Genomic DNA, 24,507 nt, shown 5'->3' with positions numbered 1-24,507 from the left:
CGTGGCTTGGATCTCGAATTGCTGTGGCTCTGGTATAGGCTGGCAGCGACAGCTCTGATTAGACCCCTAGCCTGGGAAATGCCATATGCCATGGGTGGGTGCGGCCCTATAAAGACAAAAGACAAAAAATAATAATAGTGATGATGATGATTCAAGGAGTTCCCGTTGTGGCTCAGCAGTTAACAAACCTGACTAGCATCCATGAGGACGCAGGTTCGATCCCTGGCCTTGATCATTGGGATAAGGATCCAATGTTGCCATGAGCTGTGGTGTAGGTCTCAGGTGAAGCTTGGACCCAGCATTGCTCTGGCTGTGGCGTAGGCCGGTGGCTACAGCTCTGATTGGACCCCCTAGCCTGGGAACCTCCATATGCCACTGGTGAGGACCTAAAAAGACAAAAAAAAAAAAAAAAAAGAGAATGAAGAAAGAAAGAAAGAAAGAAAGAACGAAAGAATTGATTCAAGCTTCTGAAGATTAAGGCATTTGGCATTCTAAGTGCTTTACTAGATGGGTATCATAAATATTGTAGGTAATGTGTATTGAACATAATAAGAGATCAACAAACTATAGCGTTGGTATTAATATTGGCATTATTTTCAGTGTTAGGCTTGCTGCTATTTCTCCTGATCAGAAGCAGTCTCAGATGCTAGAAGTAATGTTGGATTAGAAATTGGGAGACTTCTGATCTGGATTCTGCTCTTCATGTGACCTTTGGCAAGTCCCTTCTTTTCTTTAGGGCTTCGTTTATGTGTAAAATGAGGAATGTAGAGTAGATGGCCTCCAAAGAATTGTTTTTATACTAGTCTGCCAGTAAGACTTGACTGTCAGTAGCTTTGCCAGCAGAAGGGAGGAGTTTTGCACCCTGTCTCATTGAGGGAACTGGGTAATCACCGCCATGGATTTTTTAAGGCAGACTGCCTGATGCATGCTCAAAACAACCACTTGGTTGACCTGCGGTGACCCACACTCAGAGATCAGCTGTTGGGAGGGAACGGTGCCTCAGGGCATGGTAGTTACCAGCTAACCTTCGTGGTCCCTTCCTCCTCTGAGTTTTTAGAGTCTTTGATAGCCAGGGTTAAGATTGCCTAACATGACATTTTACCTGGTTTCATAAAACATGCAATTCCAATACCTTGGAAGTCGTAAGTGATTTAGAAAAGAGATGCAAAAGCTGGACCAGAGGGAAGATGGGAGCTAGCCTCAGGGCTACGTATTCTCGTGGGTCCACGACGCTGGCATGTTCAGCTTCCCAATGACTTTGCCTGGGTAGGTACTACTGTACTTACTGCGTGAATGAGGAAACGGCACCCTCACAGTTAACAGGACACAGGAACCGAGACTCACTACCCTTTTTCTTTTTCGCAACACCACGCTGCCCCCTTGAACGTGCCATGGTGCTACAGAAGCCAAGTAAGGTGGAAGTAGGAAGAGTTCCTGCCTACGTGAAATTACCACCTGTGGTAAGGGTTTTTCCTAGCTTAGTAAAATGTGATTTTTGAAGTAGCTGCGTGTTTTGTGCTTCTTCTTGGAGCAGTGGGGAAAGAGAGCCTCACTAAGGGGTAGCTGGTGTCACTGCCCTCCTGCCAGTTGCTCTGTTTCTAGCTGGTCCCCTCCTCCCTCATTGAAACATTGTTTTCACTGTCTGGAAACCATCACCACTTGAGTGATGAGTCAATGACATAGCAAACTCTTTGATTTTCTGATTCAAGACAGAGTTGTCATTTTAATATCGACCCTCCACGCAGACTGAATGAAGGATGTTTACAGTTGATAGGAGGTTTCATTTTATTGGAAGATACCTCATTTACTTGAAGGTCTTTGGGGTTCTGAGTTTCTTATAAATGAAGAAGCTGTTTTACCTGGTCATTCAGAGAAAATGAGCAAGTTTGTGTTTAGATCGATATACTATGTGAACTCAAATTTATCCTCTATTTTCATATGTAGGGGTGTGTGTGTGTGTATATATATCCTATATATATATATATGTCTTACGTATAAACATTTTTAAATTCCTGTAAAAGCCAATCGAACATCTTACTGTTTAAAGAATGTTATAGCTTCACCATCATTTCCCACCTGGGTCTCTGCAATTGCTTCCTCGCTGGTCTGCCTGCTTCTACTCTGGCCTTCACACAGAGAGCCAACTACTTTTTTCTGTGCGTTTGCTTTTGTATCTGTGTGTGTTTAAGGTAATTAATATCTCATAACACCCCAATTAAAACCCAGTTAAATGAATAAATAAAACCTCTAATTATTCACCAGTGGTTTCCCTAGATTTGAGAGTAAAGTCTAGGCTCCCTTCCATGGCAAACAAGCCCAAGGTAGCTCTGGTTCCCACCTTCGTCTCCAATTTCATTTCATACCATCCTCTCCACAATCACTTTCCCCAGGTTCCCTGATCTTATTTCTGTGTCTCACCCACAGCAGGCATGTTTCTCTGCCTCCAGGCTTTGCACTCACCCTTTTCTCTGGCAGGAAGATTCTTTCTGAATCTTCACCTGACCTATGCCAGTCTCAGCTCAAACCTCGCCTCTTAGAAATGCCTTTGTTGATCTGCTTCTCCCCTCCCCAGGTTCTCTCTCTCCCTAGCCTCTCATGTTCTTTTATCATTATTTGAATGTATTTGTTATTTATTTATTTGCGTTCTGACTATCTGCTATGGAATATTGGTCCCATGAGAGCCGAAACCCCGTCTTTGTTCTCTCCTTTCTCCCAAGCCCTTGGCACCAAGCAACTGCTCAATCCATATTTGCTGAATAAATGACTGAATAAAAGGTGTCTGAGCTGAGGTGGGGTGGATGAGTAAGACTTAGCCAGTCTAAGAACAGTGGAAAGATAAGAGACTCATGTGAACAAAGACACAGAAGCAGGAATTGGCATCCTTATGGCATGATATATGTGGGGAACTAGAAGCAGCAGCTGAGTGTTACTAGAAAGTAGGGTCAGTAGTGAGTGGCGGGTGTGGCTGCTGATAAAGACAGGAGTTAGCTCACCGAGCCCATTGTCTGCCATGACCTTGGGCTTTAGGATTTATGATTTAGAGAGAGGGAGACTGTCAGATTTCAGTTTAGATTAGTGGTTCTCAACCATGTTTAACCAAGACCCAGAGAATACATTCATATAATCTGTAAACTGAGACTCATCCCCAGAATTTAGAGGCCACCACATTCCTTGGCTCACAGCCCTCTTCCTCCATCTTCAAAGTCAGCAGACACAGTCCACACATCGCAGCTTCTGCCTCCCTCATCCACTGAAGCATTTGCATGATTTGATTGGGTCTGCTTGGATATCCAGGATAATCTCTGCACCTGAAGTTCCCTAACTTTAACCACATCTCTAGAGTCCCTTTGTCATGCAGCATAATATATTCACAGGTCCTGGGGATTTGGGCGAGGACGTCTTGGGTGGGTCACTGTGCTGCCCACTGCAAGGATGTTTCTATTGAATTTTGTATAGCTCATCTTCCAACACCTACCCTCATTCATGCCATCCTTCCCTTCTTTCTTCCAATAAATAAGTATGGAGTACTCTTCCTCAATGCCAAGTGCTGGCATACAGCATGAGCAAGACAGTCAATGTTTCTGCTCCCATGGTGGCTTAAATTCTAGCAAGAAGATAGATGATAAGCAAGGAATCAAGTAAATAAACTAGATAGTCACCGGCTGTACCATAAACGCAATAAACAAATGATAAGATGCATAGGAAGGAGCTGGGCAAGACCATTTTGGCAGGGTGGTCAGGGAGGGTTCTCAGAGGAAGTGACACATGATCTGAGATCTGAAGGATGTAAGTCAGTCAGCCACTAAGAGCCAGGGGAAGAGGATTCTCGCAGAGGAAATGAAAAGTGCACGGTCCCCGGAGCAGCAAAGGGCATGTCTTGTTCAGGGAACCGTCTGAAGGCCAGTGTGAATGACGCAGAGCTGGGAAGGCAAAAGATTAGAGCCAGTGATGGTGGCAAGACAGGAGATGTGAAGCCAGGTAGTGGCCGAGAGTCCGATGTGGTAAGGACTTGGGATTTTCTTCTAACAGTAATGGTGACCCATTGACAGGTTTTAAAGGGCTGGTATGAAGCAGTAACATCATGGGATTTATGTTTTTAAAAGGTAGCCAGCAATGTGAAAATGACTTAGGAAGAGGCAAGGAGGGACTGGACAGACACATTGAGGAGCCACTGCAGTCATCTAGGAGAGACTCGACAGTGGTTTGGACTAGGGTGAGGTCGGTAGTGATGGAGAGAAGTGATCTTTGATGTATTCTGGAGGTAAAATTGGCAGGCCCTCGTGATGGCTTGGCAATGGGGCATGAGAGAGGCTGGAATCAAGGATGGCTTCTAGCAACTTCAGGGATAAAAATGTTCACCGAGGGAGAAAAGGCTGGAGGAAGAACCAGCTTGGAGAAAGGAGACCAAACATTCAAATTGAACATCGTAATATTGAGTTCCCTGTCCAAGAAGTGATGCCAAGGAGACAGACCTATGAGACTGGAGCTCAGAGCAGTGTTCAAGTTGAAGATAAGCATAGGAAAGTCTTTGGCATATGGATGCTATCTAGAGCCAGGTGCCCAGATGAAATCCCTCAGGAAAGGGTAGAAATAGAGAAAAAAAATAATGTCTTGAGTGCACTGAGGTCCTCCAAGATTTAAAAGTCAGGAGAAGGAGGCAGAGCCACCAGAAAAGACTATGGAAAAGATGGTAATTTTACTTGGCGTCTTCTCCAAGTGGTGACTAGGTTAGAAGGAGAGGAGCCAAAAAAAGCAAGTGGACACCTTCCTCCGAGCCCACGAGGGCAGGACAGTTGTAGCTCTAGCACTTGACACTGTGCCTGGCACATGAAAGGTTGCTGTCATTGTGGAATACGAAATGAATAAGTGAATGTTTCTGAGACCCTCCCATATGTTCTGGCACATTTCTAGGCATGGGAATAAGAGAGGTGAACATTTGCGTTGACTCGTTCCAATTGGCCAGACCTCCCAGAACTTCCCAACCTGCTTTATGAATTTTAACCCCACCTTGAATAGAATTTAGAGAATTTGCTAAAGCCATTCCTCTAGTTGAAATTTGGAAACAAACAGAAATCACCAGCTTGTATTTTCCAAATCATTCAAGATAAAAGTAGTAAATAAGTAATGAATAAATAAACAAAGAAGTAAAATTGAACTTCTGTAGAAAACCCAAACGGTCCCCCTTGGAATTTTTTCTTTTCTTTTTTTTTTTTTTTTTACGATCAAAGAGATCAGTATTTTACTAAGTTCCAGGGGTGGGGTGCAGCATGAGCCACTTTTTAATCTCCTGTTACTTCCAGAAGCACAGGACTCGATCGAAAATTCTCACTACTCTTGGAATTTAAAAGTACTGCATTTGACTATGGGGATGCTGCCCTGTTTGGAAGGAAAAAAAGTCTTGTGTGAGTCTGAGGCTCAGAAGGTTAAGTAACTTGCCCAATCTCCACGTATTTAAACCCAGTTCCAAAGGACTTCAAAGGCCAGGTCTCTCTTCTCACCTTTTGCTGACCGCCAGAAGCTTAAGTAACATGGGGGTTAGAGGTGTCAATGATTTTCAATTTACTGGTTTTAAAGGTACACTTCATTTAAAAAAATAAACAAAATCTTAGCAATATGGAGAACATTAAAGCGGCATTTTAAGCCCTCTGAGTGGTGTTGGTTCTGGTATTTTTCTGAATGTATTTAACATGAATGAATGTGTCTTCTTTTACAAGGGAAAATACAGAGAGGTGTATCCCAGAGTTGACTGTTCATGGCACGAACAGTTTGCGGGTGCTCATGGGCCCTTATTTTTATCATCATGTCACTCTTGGTTAAGGCAAAAATAGGTAAGATATTTCTGTAATCTAATCTGTGCAAGGATTTTTGGTTTAAATTCTCAGAGATGAAATATGCATTTGTGGTAAATGTTCTGATAATTGATCTTTTGTAGTCAGTCTGCTGTCATGTTTAAGTGAATAAGTCTGGTTTATGTCTGTTATTAATATGTATTTTATTTAATTCATACTAGTGATTAAGAGTCTAATCATATCATTTCCTCTTAAGAAAGGGAGTAGGTGGCCAAGCTACGCATGAATGAATGTTTTACATTGCCATGAATTTTAACAGAGGGTATTCAGAGATGGACTCAGCTATGCTAAAAAAAAATAGTGGCTGGCATTTTCTTTGCTTTCTTATTGGCATCTTATTTTTTACTTTGTGGCCCATTGGGATCAAAGAAGCAGAAAACAAACATAGAAGTAAAACAAAAGTGAGAGAGACTTAGTTCTGAAAATAAAAATAAGACCTTCACATTTAAAATGGTTATTCAGGGAGTTCCCATTGTGGCACAGTGGAAACGAATCCGACTAGGAACCATGAGGTTGCGGGTTCGATCCCTGGCCTCACTCAGTGGGTTAAGGATCTGGCATTGCCGTGACCTGTGGTGTAGGTTGCAGATGTGGCTCGGATCTGGTGTTGCTGTGGCTGTGGCCTAGGCCGGCAGCTGTAGCTCTGATTGGACCCTTAGCCTGGGAACCTCCACATGCCGAGGGTGCGGCCCTAAAAAGAAAAAAGACAAAAAAATTCAAATAAGATAAAATAAAATAATTATTCAGTATTTCCTTCCTAAATTAATTCTTTTTTTTGATTTAAATAAATTCTTTACCAGTTTCTGTCTTTGGTAGCTGAGCCAAGCAATCTTATAATTACCAAAAAAAAAAAAAACTTCCAGTGGAAACTTTATGTCACATCTAAAAATTCATGGTGAAATATTTAATTCTGATCAGTTACTGAGTACTACCAGAAACAATTAATTTCCAATTAGTTGTCATATTTACATATACAAAAACTTCTGAAGAGTAAGAATGACCTCTCCTTTTAAGAATGATCTCTCCTTTAAGAGTTGAATGTGGGACCTGACATGTAGTAAGTAAAATAGAGAAGTCATTAAAAGAGGAAAGCATTCATGTAATTTCACATCAGCTGTATTGGGTAATGATTCATCCAGCCCAGGGTCTTAAGGAATAGCAAGGTAAGGTGCCAAATACAAACATGCCAGAACGCCTATATATTTTCTCCTTGTTATAAGATAATATGGTAGATTAAACATATGTTATATGCCTAATATAAAGACAGGCAATTATTCCCAAATATACCCCTTAACATCTGTAATAGCCTTTAAAACATTTGTAATGGGTTTTAAAATCTTTTTGGTAGGAGGATTGAGTATTATAAATCATAAATGGGGATGGAAATGTGATTTATTCTGGGAAGTACTTTCTAGTAGTCTGGTGAATAATTTGCATATAAGAGAGGTTGGTTTTTCCTAGAACTATGTTCCTGAATGTTCTTCCAACCCTGTTTTCTCACTACTTTCCTATTTATAGTTCTGGTTGTAGTATCACTGTTTTGAGAGGGATGTAAATTTTAATTCAAATGCAGTGAGACTTTAATATGGTTGCCTTCTTTTCTCACTCGCTTCACCAGTACAGCCAGAGCATATGTCGCTTATGTATACTCGCATGATTTGACAGGGTTAGTTCTATCCAGCTTTTGGGAATTACACACATCCTCCTCCATTTGGAAATGGGTGTTTTATGTGTCGACTTACGTCTTTTGCGTTTGTGTCCTGTTGCAGATGTGTGCAAGAGAGGGGATGTGACGGTGCAGCCTTCCCATGTAATTTCACTTGGATCAGCTGTCAACATTTCATGCTCTTTGAAGCCCAGGCAAGGCTGCTTACAAGTCTCCAGTTTAAACAAGCTAATCCTCTACAGGTTCCACAGGAGAATCCACTTTCAGCGTGGTCACTCCCTCAGTTCTCAAGTCACAGGTCTTCCCCTGGGTACCACCCTGTTCGTCTGCAAACTGGCCTGTAGCAGTAAGGAGGAGATTCGAATATGTGGGGCCGAGATCTCGGTTGGTGGTGAGCATTCCATTCTGAGTTCCTATAAATTGGTGGCTTTCGGGTATTTGGCATGTATGAAGCAGAAATCCAAATAGGGGACAGTGGTCTTTCTTCTCCCACCATATGGCTGTGTTTAGTGTAACATGAGCACCTCAATGTGAGAAGTCCAGAAATCCGTGGAACCGGCATCTCATGTCGTAAGCTTCGTCTTCTCTCTCATCCCCTCTCTCTTTCTCCTCTTTAGGCCATTAAGGCCCTTTACCCATTGCCCTTGGATGCTGGTGGCAGGAAAAGGGTCTCCACAGCTGAGTCCTCAGGTCTTCTTGCCTTTTGAGAGTTTGCTCAGAGGAAGGAAAAGCTGTCTCTTTTGACTTATGCAGCCCAGGCTGATACCCAAGGCTGAGCCCTTCTCCCATCTCTAACTTAACGCACAGAAAATAGTTCTTCCATCCACCCTCACTCTTGACGGCTGGCTATCATGCCTAGCAGGAGTTAAGAGAGAGCTAGCCTCATACTTACCTTTTCCTGGATTTCCTAGAAAACTGCCCAGAGGAAAACGGATATGCTAAGACTTCATGGGCGAGTGAACTGGGAAGGGACCAGAGCCGACACAAGGTGGTTAAATTACTGAGCTGGCCACGGCATCCACAGAAGATACTGCTGGTTACTTGGGCCCTAGGGACATCCCCAGAAAGAACATATGGAAATACAGTGACAGAGTTAAGTGTCTGCCATTAGTCAATGTTCAGCTATAGAGCGTCAGCTCCCCCGCACTGCTGGCTTGCCCTGCTGGTCCCTCCAGGCAGCTGCCTAGGGTAAGAACTAAGATGTCAGAGCTGCTGCCTGCAGCATAAGCCACTGTGCACAGGGTGAGCCAGCAGCACACCTTCCTGAAGCTTGCAGCCTGCAGCCTGCAGCTTTGAAGGGCCAGCCTGACGAGCCAGTGAGCATATGTAGGCCCTGAGCGGGAGTTCCTGTTGTGGCTCAGCGGTAACGAACCCAACTGAGGTTCGTATTCATGAGGTTGAGGGTTTGATCCCTGGTGTCATTCAGTGGGTTAAGGATCCAGCATTGCTGTGAGCTGTGGAGTAGGTTGCAGACATGGCTAGATCTGGCATTGCTGTGGCTGCGGCATATGTCGGCAGCTACAGCTCTGATTTGACCCCAAGCCTGAGATCTTCCATATGCTGCAGGTGCAGCCCTTAAAAAGACAAAGAAAAACACAAACAAACAACCATAGGCCCTGAGCAATCCCACAGCACCTTGTGCCTCTGTGGTTCCAGGGAAGCCCCAAGTGGCAGGTGAGAAGCATGGGGATAGTAGGAAGAATTGCTGCAGTAGGCTGGTTGACCCAGATGCAAGGACAGGGTCCCTGTTATCGAGAGAGTGCTATAGAGCTCAGTGAGACTCTTTTCAGACAAGACGGAAGCCTCTTCTCTGTGACCCACAAGGATATGGTTGCTGCCAGGCAGTCTTCCTGGAGGACCACCGCAAGTATTGAGCACAACAGCAAGCAAATGGCCAAGCACATCATTTTGGGTATGGAGGCATGAACTCGGTCTCATGCTCCTCTCCCAGTGCAGGGGCTCCTGTTCACACCTTTTATGGATCACGTACTCCCAGCTCTGACAGCCTGTGCTGTAGCAAAAGGAGCATGGGCTTTGAATTCCAACTCTGCAGCCAGCAGTGGACTCTGAGATCATTTCTATTTTCTCAGCTTCAGTTTCTCCATCTGTGTCATGAAGATACTAACACCTACCTCGTGAGATTGTTGTAGTGATTAGATGACTCCTTGGATGCAAAGTGCTTAATCCTGTACCAGGTGCAAAAGAGGCCCTTAAGGGATGAGCGGTAAGGTTGCAGTTCCATGGGTTTTAGTCTTTTCTGCACTTGTGCAGCATGCTGAATAGCTGAGCACATTTCCCTTGAAAGAAAGTATAAGCATTGGTTATAGACAAAATGAATTTTTTTCTGAACCCCCCCCCCCCCGGTCCTCACCTCCCTTGTCCTTGGAACAGTCGACTGTTTCATCCAGGTAATTCACCATCTTACTAGACTGACATACCATATCAGCCATCCTCAGCCCTGTGATGTCAGTTCCAGGTGCTCCCAGTGCTACAGGTGCTTCTTCTAAAAAGAAGAGGGCTAACAGTGACCTTGGAAGTCAGTATCCTTGCAGATGTCCGCAGCCATTCCATCCATCTCCGATCATTGCTCAGAGGCCTGAGAGTGCTGCCACCCCTTTTCGTTCATTTCCTTTGCCATGTGGAGCATGTGGATGCCATCTGTGACAGCTGGCAGCATCAGGAGATCAAGGGAGATGGAGAGGAGTCTCTGTCCTGGTGCAGCTCACCTGTGCAGTGCTGCAGGAGTGTTGCTGGTGCAGCATGCTCAGGTGGCAACCGCACCATCAAATGGCATCAGAGGAGCAAGTTTAGCACCTTTGAGGTGAAGGACTGACTGGAAAAGCGGCCCCTTTTTTTCTGAGTAAGGCTAGTCATTCCAAGAAAACACACAATGAATGTTGGTTTCACCCCATGTAGTGAGTTTAATCCTATCTAGTGAGAGAGTGAGCAGCCCATGTTTTCCCTGTGATAAGCAGTAGTCCATAGTGCCATCTCGAGTGGGCTTGTCATAAAGTTGGTTGGTTCTTCAGAACTGGCCTTTAAACCTTTTCTTCCCCGCCCCTTCCTGGGCTTGTGCAGCTCTGCCGCCCAGAGCTCATCCAAATTGTGTAGTAACTAAACAACCAGTGCCAAGAGGGTTGAGCCACAGGGGAAAAAAAAAGAGAGAGAGAAGGAATTTCCAGGACACTGAGGGCTGACAGTTCCAGAAAGATAGCTGTGTATAGGCAAAGAGGCAAACCCATCTCAAAAAAGTCCACAAAGCTCCAGGAAACTGGTTTGCAAGCAGCTGAAGCTGATGAAATTCTCAGTGTGTCTGAATATGTTGAACAGTGATTCAGATGGTTGACTTGAGAGTTTGGAATTATATTAATAAGGACACTAAACAAATAGAGAAGCAAGACAGTTTCTACCTCTAAGGTAAACAAGAAGTGGTACATAAAATGAAAAGTTAAATATATTTTATGTGGCTTAGTAGTTGTATATAGAGGTATATAGAGAATATGTATAAATGTGTATATGTGTATGTATTTCTGTATACACACACAAGAAGGAGTCTATTATTCTAGGAAAAGGGTTTATTATTCCATTAGACTGTATGTGCTATATCTTGTTATAGCATTTGATAGATGAAGAAACCGAAGCTCTGAGAGGTTCATTTAGCCAAGGTCACATGATGGGCAGTTACAGTCCCCAGGTCTGTGGTGTGTGCTAAGGACAAAATAACTTTTTATTCCATCAATTGCAGCTTTTTTCTGAGCAGACACTATCTAGAGCTTCAGTGGTATTCTTGTTTTATCTCACCCAAAGGAAGCCGCTACCTATGGGGGTAGGGGGTATCTCAGTAATAGGGTGGAATGAAATGACTGAGTAACAGTATTTTCTCTTGTGTCCATTAAATCTAAGAAACTCCTAGCTTTGAGTTCTGTCTTTGACTATGACGTGGCTTCATTTAAAAATATACACCTTGGAATTTCCACTGTGGCGCGACAAGATTGGCAATGTCTTGGGAGCTCTGGGACGCAGGTTCAATCCCTAGCCTGGCACATTGAGTTAAGGATCTGGCATTGCTGCAGCTGAGGTGTAGGTCAGAACTGTGACTCAGATCTGATCCTTGGTCAGGGAACTCCATATGCTGAGGGGAGCGGCGGGGCAGCCAATCAAATCAAATTAAATAAAAATCAAAATACACACTTTGTGATAGAAAAGACCATGCCTGCCTTATGCACCTTTGCATTTCTACAGCTAACACTGCCTCACCCATGGAAGGTTCTCAGTGTCTTATGTACAAAAGGAATTAATTTATAAATGTTCATAAAGTGCTCCAAGTGATACTGCAGAAATTAGATTTAGGTGGTATGGCCTAAGAAGACATGACTAGGGCCAGTGGGTAGAAGTGCCTTGGCAGCAAATTTCAGGCGAATGGAGACAGCAAACCCCTAATTTGTAAAGGTTTCTAATATTTGAATGGACTTCATTCTAAAAAAACAAACTTACCATCACCTGCGATAATGGAGACAGCACTGGATGTTCCCCTGTTAGGGAGAATGGTAGAGCTATGGTGGTTGAAAGGCTTGGACTTAAGTCAGCCACACTGAGGCTGGGTCCTGATTCAGCCACTTCATAGTTTTGTAATCTTGGGCAAGATACTCAACCTCTAAATCTTAGTTTCCTCTTCAATAAAATGAAGGTGATAATAGTACGTTCTTGATATTGCTGCTGTGATGTCTACTTGAGAATAACCACACATAAAACACTTAGCATAGGGCTTGGCATATAGTACATGGTTGGTCCATGTTCACTGTTATTACTGTCGTTACTGGAGGAAATTCATGTCTAGGAGGCAAATTTGAACTTGACGGAGTTTGAAATAGCTCCCAGCTCATCTGGGCACGGGAAACATAGAGAAAGTGTTTCTGTCTTGTTGGTGGATGATAATAATGTAATTGAAATCTCACCTGTGTGCTATTTAAAATCGGAGCTTTTGCTCTTTCGTTTTAAAGTTGTTCCAGAACAGCCTCAAAACGTATCTTGTATGCAGAAGGGAGAACGTGGGACAGTGGCCTGCAGCTGGGACAGAGGACGAGATACCCATCTATATACTGCATATACTTTACAGTGAGTGGGGCTATATTTTTTGCAGCTGTTTTTATAGGTCTTCGATAACATTTAGATATATCTAATAGTTCTAGTTTTACCAGGTGGAATAAGCAGTAGAGACATCTCTAGGTAATTAGATACTTTAAAAAATTCTAGCGTTCATCAGTTAAAACTGCTTCATTCATCTGAAGTGTGAGAACTTATGTTTTGGGTCTGAGGACTAACTCGAGGGTTCCCTTCAGGGCATCCAAGGCCATGTTATGGGTGTTCTTCCCTGCCCTGTAGGGTTAAACCTTATATCCCTTAAACATTATATCCCTTTCCTCTTTTGCAGTTGCAGACTCTTGGGGTCCTGATGTATAAATAGACTCTTTTTTTGTGGTAGCTTTCTGTTAGCCTTGGAGGAGGTTCTTTTTAAAGCACCTTTGCCAGACCTGAGAGTCCACAAAAAGAGACTCTGGGAAAACCTTTTCCTTAGGGTTGATTCTGTCATCCCGTTCAAAGATCCAATTAAATGGTTAGCATTATGCCTAAGTGAGCAGCAGATGGGGAAGGAAATGGGGCTCAAGGTTCCATTCTGTACTAGGATCTGACACTTCTGTGCAGTAAATGCCAAGGGAGGCACAGATCTTTTGGACAGTGGTTAGGTCTGCCCTAAGGAGCCAAGATGTTAGCCAGGGTTTTGGGAATTCAGATAGTATACAGATGGTTACTCTTCATATGAATGCCAAAACCCCTCAGTCTGGAGTTCTCCTGCGGTGCAGTGGGTTAAGAACCCGGCATTGTCACTGCAATGGCTTGGGTTGCTGTTGTGGCCTGGGTTTGATCCATGGCCTGGGAACTTCTGCATAATGTGGGTGTGCCCCACCTCCCCCACTAAAAATAAAAAGCTCAGTCCTAACCAAAAAAGAGAGAGAGGGATGAAGTAAGATCTTATTTATGACCACAGAATACAAATATTCCATAGTATATCCCCCTATCTAAAAAGATTGACCTTTAAAAAAGTCTATAATTTTAAATATCTGAACCTTTTGTCTTTTTGTGCTAAAGGGAGGCATTGGCACATAAAGTATCTTTCTTAACACAGTCATCTCCTACTTACAGATTAAATGGACCAAAAAATTTAACTTGGCAGAAGCAATGTAGCGATTATTATTGTGACTCTTTGGACCTTGGAATCAACCTACCCCCTGAATCACCTGAATCTAGTTACACAGCCCAGGTTACTGCCATCAATAGTCTAGGGACTGCGTCTTCATTTCCATGCACATTCACATTGTTGGATGTAGGTACGTATTATTTCATGTTCTGTAGCTGTCAGTCATTGGCAGGTGAACATTATTTTTTAAATCTCTTGAATGTTCTATGTGTGATTGTTTCAGAAGGGACAGTAGTTCATGGAAAGTGGCCAAATAGGCATAGGCAAAGGATAGGTGTTTTCTGGATGTAAGTAAAATGGTATATGACTCTAGAGCTATAGAGAGATTGTAGAAAATGGAATATTCAGCATCATTCTATTGGAGGAATAAGGGCCTCTGGCTTCAGATCCCATGAAGGTACCAACCACCAATGACACCATCAGACTGAGGAGAGGGTCCTGTGACGTTATTCAGGAAGCTCAGTGTAAGCCTTTTGTGGTAGAGGGGTCTTTTCCCCCCCATGGATACTCCGTTGTTCTGAGATTGGCTGCATGTGGGCCTGCTGGGCTAGAGCAGCCAGGTGCAATCTATAAATAAAGTGTATCAAGGTACCCATGCATCTTGCTCTGAGACTGCCCACCTCCACCCCTCTCATCAGCGTGGAGTTAGAGTGAGCCAGTCCCAGCACATTTCTGAGAAAATATAATTGGCTCAGTTGAATGCGAGGCCAGCCCAGGCATTCCCAAGGGCTCATCATGCCAGGTAGGCCTGGGCTTCTGGCCTGCTTGGGGTGCCAGCCTCACACTGTGTGTCTCTCTTCTCTCGTCCCACAGCGCCTCTTTGCACACACACTGCTATCAGTCTGAACATAGGTGTTTGCATTTTCCTATCATGCTTCTCCCCATCCTCCCTTCTGTCTCTTTACATTGACCGTTCATTTCTAGCCATCTTCCTTCCCTCTTATTTTCTTCTCTTCCTTTGTTGCTCTCTTTCCTACCAGCGTTTCTTCTCTTTCCGAGGTGATCCCCACTAGTTGCCTCTGCCTTCTCAGAAAACATTGGTTTTCATTCAATTGGATTCCATTGAATTCAATGGAATCGACACTATCACTAGTGGTGGTGGTAGTTTATTTGGCAAGCATGAGGATAGATTAAAGAGAATTATCGTAATGATTTAGAAGTGAATCAAACTTCTTTGTTTTTTATTTTTGTCCTTAGGGCCGCACCTGTGGCATATGGAGGTTCCCAGGCTAGGAGTCTAATTGGAGCTGTTGCTGCTGGCCTATGCCACAGCCACAGCAACGCCAGATCTGAGCCATGTCTGCAACCTGCACCACAGCTCACGGCAACGCCAGATCGTTAATCCACTGAGCAAGGCGAGGGATCGAACTTGAAACCTCATGGTTCCTAATCGGATTCATTTCCACTGCGCCATGACGGGAACTCCTCTCCTTCTTTCTTAAAGCCAGGGACTTCTTTCACCAAGTTTGGCAGCCATGCATCTTAGAAATGAGATTTGTTCCGCTCTTTATAGCTCATGTCAATACATAAGACAATTTCCAGTTATGGAGACTGAATCACATTCTTTTGTTTGTCCTGGTTACTAGTGAGGCCTCTTCCTCCGTGGGACATCAGAATCAAATGTGTAAATGCCTCCGTGAGCACATGTACCCTGCAATGGAGAGATGAGGGGCTAGTGCTGCTTAATCGACTCAGATACCGGCCTGTTTACAGCAGATCCTGGAATATGGTAATGATCTTGAGAGTGAAGGGGAAAACCAGGGTGGTATAAAGGCAAAATCTAAAGTTTAAGAGCATTTAGCCTTGGAGTTCCCATTGTGGCTCAGCGGGTTTTGAACCCACATCCTTCTGGATACTAGTCGGGATCATAACTAGTGGGTTAAGGATCTGTGAGCTGCGGTGTGGTTCTCAGACATGGCTCAGATCCTGAGTTGCTGTGGCTGTGACACAGGCTGACAGCTGCAGCTGCAACTCAACCCCTAGCCTGAGAACTTCCATATGCCACAGATGCAGCCCTAAAATTAAAGCAAAAAAAAAAAAAAAGAATCTTTAGCCTTGAAGTACACATTTGAGACTTACAAGAAGGTCATTTATACTTCTATTTATTAAGAAATATCTTAAAATTTAGGAGTTCCCGCCATGGCACAGTGGGTTAAGAATCTGACTGCAGCAGCTTTGGTCACTTGAAGGCACAGGTTCAAACCCTGGCTCAGTGCAGTGGTTTAGAGGATCTGATGTTGTACAGCCAAAACTTGGACCCAGTTCATGGCCCAGGAATTACCATGTGCTGCATGTGTGGCCCTTAGAAAAAAACAAAGAAAGAAATAAAGGTCTTAAAATTTGATCACTGATTCTGAAATGTTTCAAGCCACAGGCTTCTGTAAATCCACATTCATTTTCCTAGAATTTATTTCTAGTAAGTGAGTCATATCTCCTTGTTATTCTATTCCCTATCCCGCTATTATTTCCACTATTACTTTTTCAGGAATTTTTTTTACGTATTGGAAAGAGAAATATTAGGGAATGTTCAAACAGGCTTATGTGAATTAAATATTCCAAAGATAAAGCTTCACACTTTGATATAATGTCAAGCATTACATTTTTTTACAAGAAAAATATAGGATTATGATTCCTTCTAGTATATTTGTAAAATATAATGGCTTACAATAGTAACAAAGGGTCAGTTTCACATAGAGAGAAGTATAGTAATTAAATTTTCCGTATATAATTTTTCTTATATAATTAAACTTTTCTGCTTAGAACCAGTTCTATGTCTGTGTTAAAATATTCATCACATGCTCGTTGTGACCAAATGTAATATCTAGTGTAGAAACAAATTTCTTCAAAGCCCTTTTGAAAATCTTTCTTTGTTTTTCAACTCGTTTCAGCATCGTTCCTGGCATCCATATAGATGGATTCTTCTTTTTTTTTTTTTCTTTTTCTTTTTAGGGTCACATCCATGGCATCTGGAAGTTCCCCTGCTCAGGGTCAAATCAGAGCTGCAGCTGCCAGCATATGACACAGCCACAACAACGCCAGATCCAAGCCACATCTGCAGCCTACACAACACCTTGCAGCAATGCTGGATCCTTTAATCTACTGAGCAAGGCCAGGGATCAGACCCACATCCTCATGGATACTAGTCAGATTCTTAACCTGCTGAGCCATGATGGGAACTCCCTAGATGGGTTCTTAAACCTAGGAGTTTTTAGCTTTTTTTTTTAATGAGAAGCTACTGTTTCAGGTTAACATCATGTGTAGTCACTGGTATTTCTTCTTGTTGACAGATTTGCAAAGTAAGTAGGGTTATCTGATCTGGTTTTCTTACCTTTAATTTTGTATTAACAGTCACCTTTGTAAATCTTGTTGGATTCAAGGTTAATGCTACAAATGCCAAAGGAAGACATGATTTGGTGGATCTGAAACCCTTTACAGAATATGAATTTCAGATTTCCTCTAAGCCACATCTTCAGAAGGGTAGATGGAGTGATTGGAGTGAATCATTGAGAACTCAAACTCCAGAGAAAGGTATGTGTCCAAAAAAAGGGAAGGGAGGTGGATAGAGAGAGAGAGAGGAGGATGTAATGATTTTCTTGTAATAGAATCTGTTAAGCACTGATACTGAATCTCACATACGAGTGCATTAATTAACAAGCTCATTTTCTGCTGTGTAGCACTGGGAACTATGTCTAGTCACTTATGATGGAGCATGATAATGTGAGAAAAAAGAATGCATACATGTATGTATAACTGGATCACTTTGCTGCACAGTAGAAAATTGACAGAACACTGTAAACCAGCTACAATGGAAAAAATAAAAATCATTATTTTTTTTTTAAAAAAAGCTCATTTTGACATTGGCTTAATTCTTGAAGCTGTCCAGGGAGATATGTATATGTATATATTGCCAGGGTTTTTTTCTCTTTTTTTGGCCACCCCAAGGCATATGGAGTTCCTGGACTAGGGATCAGATTCGAGCCGCAGTTGTGACCTAAGCTGCAGTTTCAGCAATGCCAGATTCTTAACCCACTGTGCTGGGCCGGGGATTGAACCTGTGTCCCAGTGCTGCCAATACACCACCAATCCAGTTATGCCACAGCAGGAACTCCTGCTAGGAAATTTTTGACATTAGGTAAGTCCTACTCATGTTTGCCACATGTTGTCATGTTGGTTACAAACTTATGCCTCAGTAATGTTTGATTATATTTCATTTCTGTTTCACTTACTATCTCAGTAACTCATTGTTATTCTACAAAGCTATAACCAGTAATTAATTTCATCCCTTTATCATTCAATCTTGATACATTGTATGTTTTTTATTCTATGAAAAGTAATACGGCTTTATAAGCCATGCTAAAATCTTGAAAAAAAAGGTAGACTCTGGAGATATAACATTTAAAAATAAAATGTATATATATGTATGTGTGTGTATGACTGGGTCACTTTGCTATACAGCAGAAATTGACACAACATTGTAAATCAACTATAATTTTTTGTTGTTGTTGTCTTTCCAGGGCTGCACCTGTGGCATATGGAGGTTTCCAGGCTAGGGGTCTAATTAGAGCTGTAGCCGCTGGCCTATGCCTGAGCCACAGCAACACTAGATCTGAGCCACATGTGCAACCTACACCACAGCTCAGGGGAACACCAGATCCTTAACCCACTGAGTGAGGCCAGGGATCGAACCCACAACCTCATGGTTCCTAGTCAGATTTGTTAACCACTGAGCCATGATGGGAACTCCTCTGTAAATCAACTATAATTTTTAAAAGTGCATTGAAAGACAAAAAAAATAGGAGTTCCCATTGTGGCGCAAACAGAACAAATCTGAGTAGTATCCATGAGGATACGGGTTTGATCCCTGGCCTCACTCAGTAGGTTAAGGATCAGGCATTCCTGTGAGCTGTGGTATAGGCCACAGATGCAGCTCAGATCCCGTGTTGCCGTGACTGTGGTGTAGGCTGGTAGCTGTATCTCTGGTTTGACCCCTAGCCTGGGAACATCCATGTGCTACGAGTATGGCCCTAAAAAGAAAAAAATAAATAAAAACCAACAACAGCAAAACCAAAACACAAAATACAAAAAAAAAAAAAACTTAACCCCCAGCAATCTTTGCTCCTCTACATATTATAGCACTGCAATTCTTTAAACCTTTGATACTCACTGCTCACATGAGCAGCACTAGACTGCCCATAGCTATGAAAAGGAGAACAAATATATTTTTCAGTCTACTGGACTTTTCGGTAGTTATTGGAAAGACACTTTTATTGAAGTATAATTAAATATTTTATTAAAGCAAAAATCCCTGTAACAACTTTATGTCAGTACTAAATCTTTGGAGAAATTAAAAATAGTCATGTGAATATTAGTTTCCAAAAACACTCAGTGCTACGGTATACAACGTCTTAATTTGTGTTAGTTGGTCTCAGAGGAAAAATAATCAGCGTATAGTACATTGTTTTATTATCTGGAGATTTTGAAGCATTAATGTTAGAAAATTTAAATATTTAAGAAACTTACAAATGTGCATGTAAACTAACCTCATGATTAAGTTACATTGTTTTCTGTGAGCTACTAGTGATTTTTTTTCTTTTTTATTACTCAAATGAATTTATCACATTTGTAGTTATATAATGATCATAACAATCTGATTTCACAGGATTTCCATCCCACAGCCCAGGCACATCCCCCCACCCCCTAAACTGTCTCCTCTGGAGACAATAAGTTTTTCAATGTCCGTGAGTCAGCATCTGTTCTGCAAAGAAGTTCAGTCTGTCCTTTTTTCAGATTCCTCATGTCAGTGAAAGCATTTGATGTTAGTGTCTCATTGTATGGCTGACTTCACTTAGCATGATAGTTTCTAGGTCCATCCATGTTGCAAAAAATGCTGGTATTTCGTTCTTTTTGATGGCTGAGTAATATTCCATTGTGTATATGTACCACCTCTTCTTGATCCACTCCTCTGTCAATGGATATTTAGGTTGTTTCCATGTTTTGGCTATTGCAAATAGTGCTGCAATGAACACTGGAGTACATGTGTCTTTGCGAGTCGTGGCTTTCTCTGGGTAGATGCCCAGGAGTGGGATTGCTGGATCAAATGGTAGTTCTATGTTTAGTTTTCTGAGGAATCTCCATTACTGCTTTCCACAGTGGTTGCACCAATTTACAATCCCACTAAGAGTGTACTAGGGTTCCTTTTTCTGCACACCCTCTCCAGCACTTATTGTTTGTAGACTTTTGGATGATGGCCATTCTGGCTGGTGTAAGGTGGTACCTCAGAGTGGTTTTGATTTGCATCTCTCTAATAATGAGCAATGTTGAACATCTTTTCATGTGTTTCTCAGCCATCTGTATGTCTTCTTTGGAGAACTGTCTGTTTAGATCTTCTGCCCATTTTTTGATAGGCTTGTTTGTTTTCTACTAGTGATTTTTGATAACTGATGATATGTATCAGTGATACCCCAATGACTTTCAAGGATGTGCTATTAATAAAATAAATGTGTAAATTGTAGGATAATAGTATTTTTTCCTTTCTTCTTATGCTAATTGCACTCTTCTATTTTTAAAAATTTTTTGAAAATGAATTTGACAAATGATAATTTATTTCTGTCATTTCATGATAAACATCTCAAATTAACGTTGAGCCACTTACTCTCTGTTTAAATGTGTATTACTTTAATAATCCAGATTTTACTCATTATCCTTTTATTACACGTGTCGAAGTAATGCATTTTTTAAATACCTCATGGATTAGAATTTATTTATACACAGTACAGATAAAACTCTTGAAAATGGGCCATATTTTATGGCCAAGTCCACGGTAATAAATAGGCTGAGAAATTCTTAAGTAATATCACATTAGGCTAAACTATAGAGAAACTCTAGGCTTGTAAATTCTTGTTATTTCTACTCACGCTTGATAATGTCCTATTTAGAGATGTGTAAGTTTTTTTTTTTCTTTAAGTGTTTACCTGTTGAATTAAAAACCCTTCAAGACAGGGTGGTGACTTTCTCATATCTTATAAAATTAACCACTATCATAACAATGAGTGCAGCAACTTGTTATGGCTATGAACTCGCAGATGGTTATGAATTGAACCAAGGAACTGGCTTATTCAGAGTAATTGCAGGCATTCATAAAGAGAGAAACCCAGACTCTGAGATAGACCACGCTGACCAAACCCTGCTGGCTTCCTTTCAATGTCTGAATCTCCCTTTTTTGTGTTTGATCTTTCTGTGGGTTGTTGTAGGATCTCTGTTCTCTTACTCTAAGCTGCATGGTTTTCACCTCTTACCACTGTTTCTGTCATCAGTTTCTGTATGAAACACCAACTGATGTAAACCTAAAAGGTGTGAATTTAAAAAAAAAAAAAAACCATTTCTTCCTTTTAACCCTTGAGATGGGTACTCATGTATAATGTGGTATTAAAAAAAAATACTAGTAAGCTTTTTTTTTTTTTAAGTTACTGTCTAAAAAATAAATCAATGAAAAATAAAATTACTGTCTAAAACTGAATGAACTTAGGATAGAGCTGTTTCTTTGCAGCCTTTGCTACTCAAAACAGCAATCTGTTATCTCCTGGTGAATTGGGCTCCGTTATTTATAGCATGCCAGCAGAGAACGAGGGCATTATTTGTCCCACGTAGTCCTTTTCCATGTCATCATATTCAACTCTTGTTATGTTCCTCCATGAGACACACTTTTAAACTGACCACTAAGTAAGGGGTAGGAGGACAGAGATCATTCTTCTGTGTTGGGGAGGATGTCCACCATCCATATCCATCAAATTCAGGCCTCATACTGGGAAGTAAGCAATTGTATTTTGCTTCTAGTGGGAAATACTCTTGAGTTTGGGCTGCATGGTGTCCAGACATGCCCAAGAGTATGTCCAGGTGTTGGGGAAAGGCAACCCCTAACCTCTTTGGACACCCACGAGGAGACGCCACAATAAAGAGGGTTGAGCTATTTCTTAGAGCTGTATTATCAATTGAGTGTTTCTGTCTGTTCATTCACCATTTTTCAAAGTCTTATTTACATGTTTGGTCTCGCTAAACTCAACTGTGGACAATTAATAAGGACAGTGTTAAATACTCACACTAGTGCCAGAGCAGGGAAGGAGGAGTTCTTCCCCGTCATGATGATGGCATGGGTGACTGGGGAGAGACCCCCAGGAGGGAGAAGATGCAGGGTGACCGGCTGCAGCCACCCCTTTTCACAATGAGAAGTTAGACAATTACTCATTCATTTGTGATTTTTAACTATTGCTAAAAGAGGTGAGGTGTGAACAATTAAATACTAGAGGTTATTTTACCATCTTGGTTAGCAAGCAAGATAGTAAGTCTAGCTTAGGAGTCATCAAATGTTTTCATTAAAAGTTCATGTAAGTCAACATTTTCAGCTTGACAGACCAGGTGATCTTTGTTGCAATTACTAAAATTTGCTGTGACCACATGCAAACAGCCATTGCCGGCATATAAATACATAAAGCTATGTCCAAAACTTTATTTTGCACACTGACATTTAAATTTTACAAAATTTTCATGTCACTAAAAATGATTCATCTCGTCTTTTTGCCTAAGGCCTGAGGAATGCGAGTGAATGGTTCTTTACCTTCTAACAGGGATTTACCTGCGAACATTTTCATCAGAGGGAAAGTGTTGTGTTTGAGACCCAATGAGTGTCTCTACCCTCTTTTCTTCTTATGGCCTCCTCTAAGTCTAACACCTCCCCTGGAAGAAGTAAATACCTAAGTTTAATTATTGGACAAGATGCTGATCACCCCCATAGGAAGAAATGCTTTCCATGAAGGCCTCCCAAAGAAGTCAATGGAAAAGAATACTTCTCTGGAGGATCTGTGAGTGTGGGAATAGTAGGAACTATGCCAGGTGCTCAGACTCAAGTCTATCTTGAAACATCAGGGGGCGCTTTCTTAAGGGGATCACCAAGGAAAAACTACAAAGTCCAGAGGGCATCTTGGGACCTTCCTCCATCTGGAACAAGTGGCCTCCAAAGTTATTATAGTAGGAGAAAAGAGCTATTTCCTCCTGGAAGTACTCAATTCTGTTGAATTCTGTGAAATCGCATGCTCCGATTTTTACTCTGCCCCATTGGCCCATTCGTCTTGGTCTCTTTTGCTGGGTATCTCTCTCTTAATCTCAATCTGTAGGGCTTCATACTGGCCCCCTTCTTTTTGCAGCTGATCTCATTCAGTCTCACGGCTCTAAAACCAGATAGGTAGGAAGAGAGATAGAAAGAATATAGTTTCTGTCCTAGACTCCCTCCAGAACTTCAGGTTTGTGTTCCAATCACCTAATCCATATCTTCACTTAGATGTCAACAGACATCTAAAACCTCACGAAGCCTAAACAGATACTTGAATTTTTTCTGCAAAGCAGAATGCTTCCAAAATCCATCTATGTCAATCTTTCCTATTATAGTGACACCACCGTCTTTCCTAATTAATCAAGTCAAAAATCAAGAAATTCTCCTGAAATTCTCCTTTTCTCCCATCCCCTCATACCAGCAATTGACTCTCCTAAACATACTCAAAATCTATTCATTCCTTCCATTGCCACTATAGCTATTCTAATTTAAGCTACTTTCATAACAACAAAATGAACACTTACAAAGCCACCCCCATTCAACTTAAATGCTATAAAATTACCAATATATTCTTACCCTGTCACTCTTCCCCAGAGGTACCACTCTCCTGGATTATGTGTTTATATCATCCTCATACTTTTCTCATAGCTTTCAGAAATATATTTCAAAGCAGTGATTAGTTTTATTTGGTTTTGAGCTTAATCAAAATGATATGCTGTATGTCATCTTTTGCAATTCACTTTTTCCCCATCAACACTCTAACACAGTTCCTGCGTTGATTTTAGTATGGGTGAAACATCCCTGCTTTCATTAGGAAACTGGCTCTTCGCTGTGATCTGGATATTAACAGGTTATATCTCTTAAAAAAAAAGATGGTGGACTAGTCAACTGTGTCAAATGCTGCCAATAAATCCAATGAAATGAGAATAGAGAGATGAATGCAAAATAGCATTCATTGCCAACCAGGAGCAGTGAAGTGGTGGGGACAGCATCTCAGCTGGCATTGGTTGAGAGTGAATGCGAGCGAGGTGAGGGAAGAAAGATAGTGACAGTTCACAGCTCTTCAAGAAGTTCTATGAGGGGAAGCAGAAATGCTGGGCAGTAGCTGGAGCAGGATGTGATATTTAGGAATTCCTTTTTTGTGTTTGCTTTTTGGGTTAGAAATAATACAGTATATTTGTAAGGTGATGATAGGTCCCAGCAGAGAGGGAGAAATGAATGATACAGGGAATAGGGATAATGGTGGGGGAGAGAGCCTTGATAAAGCAAAAGAATGGGATCCAGAACCCATGAGGTTGGTCTTGGGTTCTTCATCCTCAGTAAAATCAGTTGGGGTGCTGTCTAATGGAATCGATGGGGAAGTTTGAAAGTTTTTGCAGCGGAGAGATTAAGGAATCCCCGTCTGATTGCTTCTCTCTGCTCAGTGAAGTGTGAGGCAAAGGCATCAGTAGAGAGAATCGGATCATTGGAAGTGAGCAGGTGGAGGGACTGACAGGTCCAGACATTGGAAAGGAACACCCATGTGGATGATGAGCCCCCCAAAATAGTGACAGAAAGAAGTGGAAAGAAAGCCAACCAAGTGTTGAAAGTCATCAGGAGGAAGGCTGGGGGAGTCCGTGTAGGATTTCCCATG

General features: G+C 41.8%; 1 protein-coding gene across 5 annotated transcripts in view; it reads left to right on the top strand.

Moving 5' to 3' along the window:
- IL12RB2 (interleukin 12 receptor subunit beta 2) overlaps window positions 1–24,507 on the top strand; it is an 82,149-nt gene that overhangs the window by 6,795 nt on the left and 50,847 nt on the right. The window contains exons 2-8 of one of the 5 annotated variants that reach the window (XM_021093522.1): window positions 1,404–1,460; window positions 5,715–5,828; window positions 7,619–7,906; window positions 12,516–12,630; window positions 13,717–13,901; window positions 15,358–15,500; window positions 17,149–17,299. In XM_021093522.1, coding sequence (XP_020949181.1) covers window positions 5,753–5,828; window positions 7,619–7,906; window positions 12,516–12,630; window positions 13,717–13,901; window positions 15,358–15,500; window positions 17,149–17,299 — 958 coding nt within the window. In that variant the 5' untranslated portion in view covers window positions 1,404–1,460; window positions 5,715–5,752. 5 annotated transcript variants of the gene reach the window in all.

This window comes from Sus scrofa, chromosome 6 (genome assembly GCF_000003025.6).
Source record: "Sus scrofa isolate TJ Tabasco breed Duroc chromosome 6, Sscrofa11.1, whole genome shotgun sequence".
In the NCBI taxonomy this organism is placed as follows: Eukaryota; Metazoa; Chordata; class Mammalia; order Artiodactyla; family Suidae; genus Sus; species Sus scrofa.
This window is presented reverse-complemented; position numbering and strand designations above follow the sequence as displayed.